The sequence below is a fragment of the Buceros rhinoceros genome, unplaced genomic scaffold (genome assembly GCF_000710305.1).
Source record: "Buceros rhinoceros silvestris isolate BGI_N320 unplaced genomic scaffold, ASM71030v1 scaffold454, whole genome shotgun sequence".
Taxonomy (NCBI): domain Eukaryota; kingdom Metazoa; phylum Chordata; class Aves; order Bucerotiformes; family Bucerotidae; genus Buceros; species Buceros rhinoceros.
Genome location: NW_010409828.1, coordinates 50,823 through 56,477, shown reverse-complemented (window position 1 = coordinate 56,477; position 5,655 = coordinate 50,823). Strand labels below are relative to the sequence as shown.

At 45.6% G+C, this 5,655-nt stretch overlaps 1 protein-coding gene across 1 annotated transcript in view; it reads left to right on the top strand.

The window, feature by feature from the left end:
- Positions 1 to 5,655, top strand: part of LOC104492758 (brain-specific angiogenesis inhibitor 1-like) — a gene marked incomplete at its 5' end in the record, with an annotated part of 85,950 nt that overhangs the window by 47,538 nt on the left and 32,757 nt on the right. The window contains one exon of the mRNA XM_010135348.1: positions 554 to 639. Coding sequence (XP_010133650.1) covers positions 554 to 639 — 86 coding nt within the window. The remainder of the gene's footprint in view (positions 1 to 553; positions 640 to 5,655) is intronic.

The window sequence follows — 5,655 nt, the reverse complement described above, 5'->3', positions numbered from 1 at the left end:
TGCTGAACGTTTTTGAAATGTGCTGTGTCATCTGCAGTATCTCCCAAGACATCCCACCATGGTAGTTGATGTTTCTACTTGCTCCAGTGCCCCATACCCCTTATTTTGAGAGCAGTGATGCTGGTTCACCAAGTAGCCAGTGTCAACCCACTGTTCTCCCCTGTAGTGGCTGCTTCCTGTTGGTATTAACCTGAAAATTTGTTCTTGTCCCTGGAGTTTGCCCTGCTAGACCTCAAGCATGCCTTGGGCTTCAAACAGCTCTGCAGCAGTCTGAGCACTTTACAGTCTTGTCCTGGTTCGTGGAGACCTCTCTGATCTGCTGCCAGTTGCATTCTGCTCTCCTGGACTCACTGATGCATGGCCAGGGGAGGTGGGGCACAGTGGAGAGGGGACAGGAGTGGTGGCCTGCATAAGTGTGACCATGCTACTTGGCTTTGGGAGATTCGGGAAGGACTTTGCTTGCCAAATGTTGGGGTTTTTTCCTTCTGTGCCGACAAGTTTGACCTGCTGACAAGTTTGTGAACAAAATTGTGTGTTGTTTCTCTTTCAACAGGTGAACATGGTTATTGGCATTCTGGTTTTTAACAAACTTGTATCCAAAGATGGAATAACAGATAAGAAACTGAAGGAACGGGCAGGGTATGCCTTATCACTACATCTAAGTAAAGAATGAAAAAGGAAAACCAGCCAAGGTTGTGATCAATAACCAGGCAAGGAATGCAAAGAGGGATTGGAGACGCAAACAAAAGGCAAAAGCAGATTTAAACAAAATTAGAGAAAAAAAACCTAGTTGGTTTAATCTCTCTGCCTTGTCACTCAGTGCAGCAGCAGCAGAATATCCAAGCAGCAGCACTCTGTTACTGCTGAGGAGGGTTACACGTTCATCTCTTTGTTAAACGGCTTCAACCCAGGCTGGTGTGTCCTCCCAAAGATTAGGAAGAGCAAAGTGATTCATCTCGCTAACTCCCAGAGACAGCAGCTGAATCAGAGAGAGACTCATCATTGCCGACTGTGACACGTGACATAGGCTACGTAACAGAGAAGTGGTGTCTAATGAGTGGCAGGCGGCTGAGGGGCAGGAAAGGTCTGTGATGCCTTTAAGGAAAGGGTCTTTGGAGGTCTAGCAGTGAACAGATTAGTAGGTGGATGGATGCGTAAAGAGGAGGACTGGTAAGTAAAGATACCCCTTCTGCAAGAAAATGTTCTGATGCCACCTGAGGTTCTTTGTCTTCTCCATGGCCACCAGACCAGTCTCTGGAGCCTGGGGCTTGTAGTACCGGGTTTTCTTTGTAGTGTAAATTGAAGAGCTGACTCCACAGTTCTTATCACCCTGGTCTCACTAGGAATTGGCTGGGATGGCAGATACTGTGCCAGGCTCTCTGCTGGGTTACTTCTGAACTCTGTTGGCAATGGCTGTTTTGTCATTGGCTCCAGCAGGATGAGAACCCCCTTCATCTTTGTTTCTAGAAATCAGTCTCTATGCTGCTCAGACTTTATCCCTGAGCTATGCCATGCTCCAAGCAAAGGACAGAAATGGCACACTGACACTCAGAGTGAAATCAAATGCACAGGTCAGCCTAGCTGGTGGTGTTAGTATATTGTTTTCCGCTGCCTTACTTGGCTTGCTATTGCAGTCAAAGAAAGTATCTTCCTACCTGCTGCTAGGAAACACAGGGTTGTGTGCTCTCACTTGTCCATTGACGGCATTCATTTTATCACTGTGGATAATGATTGTATTCTTAAAGGAGGAGGTTGTTTGTAAAGAGACAAGGAGAGCAAGAGGTGTTCTGGTGCCTCTGCACCATGGCTACAGGCAGAGCCTAAAACCTGAAGAGGCTGGTGGAGAAGATACAGGATATACCCTATCTATGACAGTGGAGGGAGCTTGGGGACCCATCCTCTTGTTTGCTGCACTTAGGTCTTCACTGGATAAGCTTCTTTATCCACTGCAAAAGCCTTGGGCTCTAAAATTGGGTCTCAGAGTGTAGAGGCAGAAAGTACAGAAGAGGTCCAATTATTCCTGTCATTGCACTATTGAGTAGTTCTGGTGAAAGTGGTTTTTAATTGACTGGAGGCAGCAAAACTGAAGGTAGGAGCAAGCTCTTATCCAGCCAGGGGAGAATCACAGGAACCTGGTAAGGTTCATGTTTTATTGACAGTGTTGACATGGCCAAGCAGTGTCATCCCTCAGTGCAGCAACGGGGGGAATCTCGGTGCCTGGTCAGTGCCATGGTCATGATAGGAAGAGGACACTTAAGCACACCTGGTTGATCAGAGGTATCGGTTGCTGCTAGGTTGAACAGGCGTATGAAGAAGTGACCTTGGTGCATTGCTGACAAGCAAATGCTGTATTCTGGATGGTGCCTTCTTTACAAAGAGAGAACTCAAAAAAATACCTGAACTGCAGGCAGAGTCTGTAGCAAGATAATTACACCTGAAAGTCAGCGCTGAAATAAATGTTTTATTGGATTAGCAGAGCGGCGAGTTAGTCTCTCCCTCTCTAAGCTAAACTGTGCACAGAATGACCTTATTTAACACAGAGCAGCTGGTTATTGATCACATTCATAGTTGTACTTTGAAAACAAAACCTACAAAGCAAAAAAAAAAAGTCATTTTTCTGATGTTCTTTATTTTTTCTTTCTTTTCTCTTTTTTCCCCCCTCTTTCGTGTCCGTGTGTGTGTGTGCAGCACTTTTAAGCCTTCTCTGTGCTCAGTGATTTTGTTCTCCCTTCGAAGTGCACCAGCTGGGTGCAGAAGCACTTTTGAGAACTCTGGTGCCCCTTCCCTTTAGTTAGCCGCTTCTGGCCTGGGCTTGGGAACCGTGTTGGAAGGTAGATCTGAAGATAATCAGAATGAGTAACGGCCTTGGAGATGTTTGGATCTGAGGAGACGGGATAAAGAAACGTTGTGTTTCCTTTAGCAGAGGCAAGAAGTATGGTTCAGTGTTGCAAAAACCAAAACAAGGGACAAAAACAAAAAGAGGGGAAAACTAAGAGGAGCCCAGCACACATACCTCAGTTAGGTTGGTACAAATAAATCACTGCTAACAGTTCCCACAAAATAATACCCGAGATACGATAGGTTTTGCCCTATGCTTAGAGGAAATTGCTGCGATCAGCGTTGTCACGTCTGTCAGAAATTATTGACTTCCTCATGGCAAAGACATTGTAGCTAGATCACAAAACCAGGCTGCAGAGAGTTGCGTGTGATTACCTGGAGAGCTGGAGAAACACACACAACTGTCCCAACTCCTGTCCAGCCACAGGAGAAAACCGTGCAAGTGTCTCCCAGCAGAACGGTCTCCATTCGCGGTCAACTGCACTGGCGGTGGTTGAGCTCAGTTGACGGGAGCGCTATTTAAATGTATGTTTTAATGCCAGCACAGGATCCTGTAAGATGAATTTTAAATTTATTCAGCCAGCATTTATTCCAGAAACGTTTGTGTGCTCAGGCAGCCAGGGAAGAAGAATGAGACTATAGGGTATATTCACAAAAGCTAATTTTAGCCTGCTGAGTTTAATCTCCCTAGGTTTCCTCTGTAACTACTGGAGAGAGACAGGAGCCTTGTTTAGTTGTTCTATCTTACCCCTTAGAGGACCTTTGTTTCTTTTATCTCTCTGTTGATTACAGAGAGGACTTGAGAAAGTTTGCCCCGATACCTTGTGTGAAATATTCTCTGCGGGACTGTCCTGGCAGGGTGTAATGGCACTGGATCATCAGTGCATAGAGGAGAAAGTAATTGGAAAGATAATAACTACATTAAAACAGGAACAGATTCGTATTGCCCTTCATCTGGGAATGTTCCGTGTTGGAAGCAGTGCTCATGCTCTTCGGGCCGTGAGCGGTGTAAAGCACTGTTCAATAAAAGGTAGCAAAGTCCAGGCTTCAGTGAGCACACCGGATGAGTTCGTGAGCTGTTTCTAGATGCTTAGGAAGCAGAAAAAGCAAAATTAAATGAATGCATTTTTCACTGTGATTATTTCATTAACTACCCTTTCGTGGTCACGGGCACAAATATCAACCTGCTACGGAAATTCGGTATATTAACAACCTCATGCCACCAACAAGAACAAATTAGAATGTAAATGTATCCACAGCTGTGCCTACTGCTTAACGACTTTCTGCTTAAATACACCCAACAGCAGTTACGGTTGTGTGTTATAGTGGTCTTTTTGGCCAGTTCTTTGTGATTCAGTGTCATTCATGTTTTTTCTGGTATAGTTTTCCATCAAATTCCTCAAACCAATCTACTTTCTTTTTGCTGCCTATCTCTGCCTCTCTCTGTCTCTCTGCTTATCTGTTCTTTGTGGCTTACAGATCTGGGGATAGGCTGTCTTTTTTTTTTTTAAGGGTCATGCACTTACTGCCTCTGAAGACCCATTTTATCTTTGGTTCAGCCATTATCCTCACTTGGATTTACACCATCACAGAATCACAGAACGGTTTGGGTTGGAAGGGATCTTAAAGATCATCCAGTTCCAACCCCCCTGCAGTGAGCAGGGACACCTTCCACTAGACCAGGTTGCTCAAAGCTCTGTCCAACTTGCCCTTAAACATCCTTGAAGATCCTGGCCTTCCTGGAGGATATGTACCTATTGACACAGGAGCTAATTTTCTCTGTGTCTGAGGGCTGACAGGTTCTCTGGGATACCTTAGCCATTATTCTGGAAGGGAGTAATGCCTTGTGTCATTGTAACTAATTAAAAGACCAATCAATAGCCATTTGAAAGTGGGCCACTAGGACCTCTGATAATGCTGTGTTGGTGTTATTGGGGGTGTCTTTTTTGCAGTGAGACTGAGCATAAAGCCATCGAAGTTGAGAAACGATCTGTCAAGTTTCCTAATCTCTCTCCCAGTCCAAGTAGGGCTTTATATCCCCCCACATTTGGTACCCGCAACTGTCACCTTTCACCAGGTGCACTGCCATTGCACAAGAATGACAGATCCTCTGTCCTTTAGCAGTGGTGTTCATGTCTCCTCTGATATCAGGCACTGCATGTAGGATTTTTAGCAGACTCCTGTGCATTTTCTAAGCCAGATCTGATCACCAAATCATAGAATCACAGAGTCACAGAATCGTTTTGGCTGGAAGAGACCTTTAAGATCATCAAATCCAGCTGTTCACCCTGCACTGCCAGGTCATCACTAAACCATGTCCCTCAGCACCAAATTAACACATCTTTTGAACCCCTCCAAGGATGGGGACTCCACCACTGCCCTGAGCAGCCTGTTCCAATGCCACCCTCTCTGCAAAGATATTTTTCCGAATATCCCACCTAAATCTCTCCTGGCACAACTTGAAGCCATTTCCTCTTGTCCTGTCACTTGTTACTTGGGAGAAGAGACTTACCTCCACCTTACTCCAACCTCCTGTCAGGGAGTAGTAGAGAGTGATGGGGTCATCCCATCCTGTCACTTGTTACTTGGGAGAAGAGACTTACCTCCACCTTACTCCAACCTCCTGTCAGGGAGTAGTAGAGAGTGATGGGGTCATCCCAGAGCCTCCTTTTCTCCAGACTAAGCAACCCCAATTCCCTCAGCTGGACTTGCACTCTGGACCCTTCACCAGCTTCGTTGCTCTTCTCTGGACATGCTCCAGCACCTCAATGTCCTTCTTTCAGTGAGGGCCCCAAAACTGGACACAGTATTCAAGAT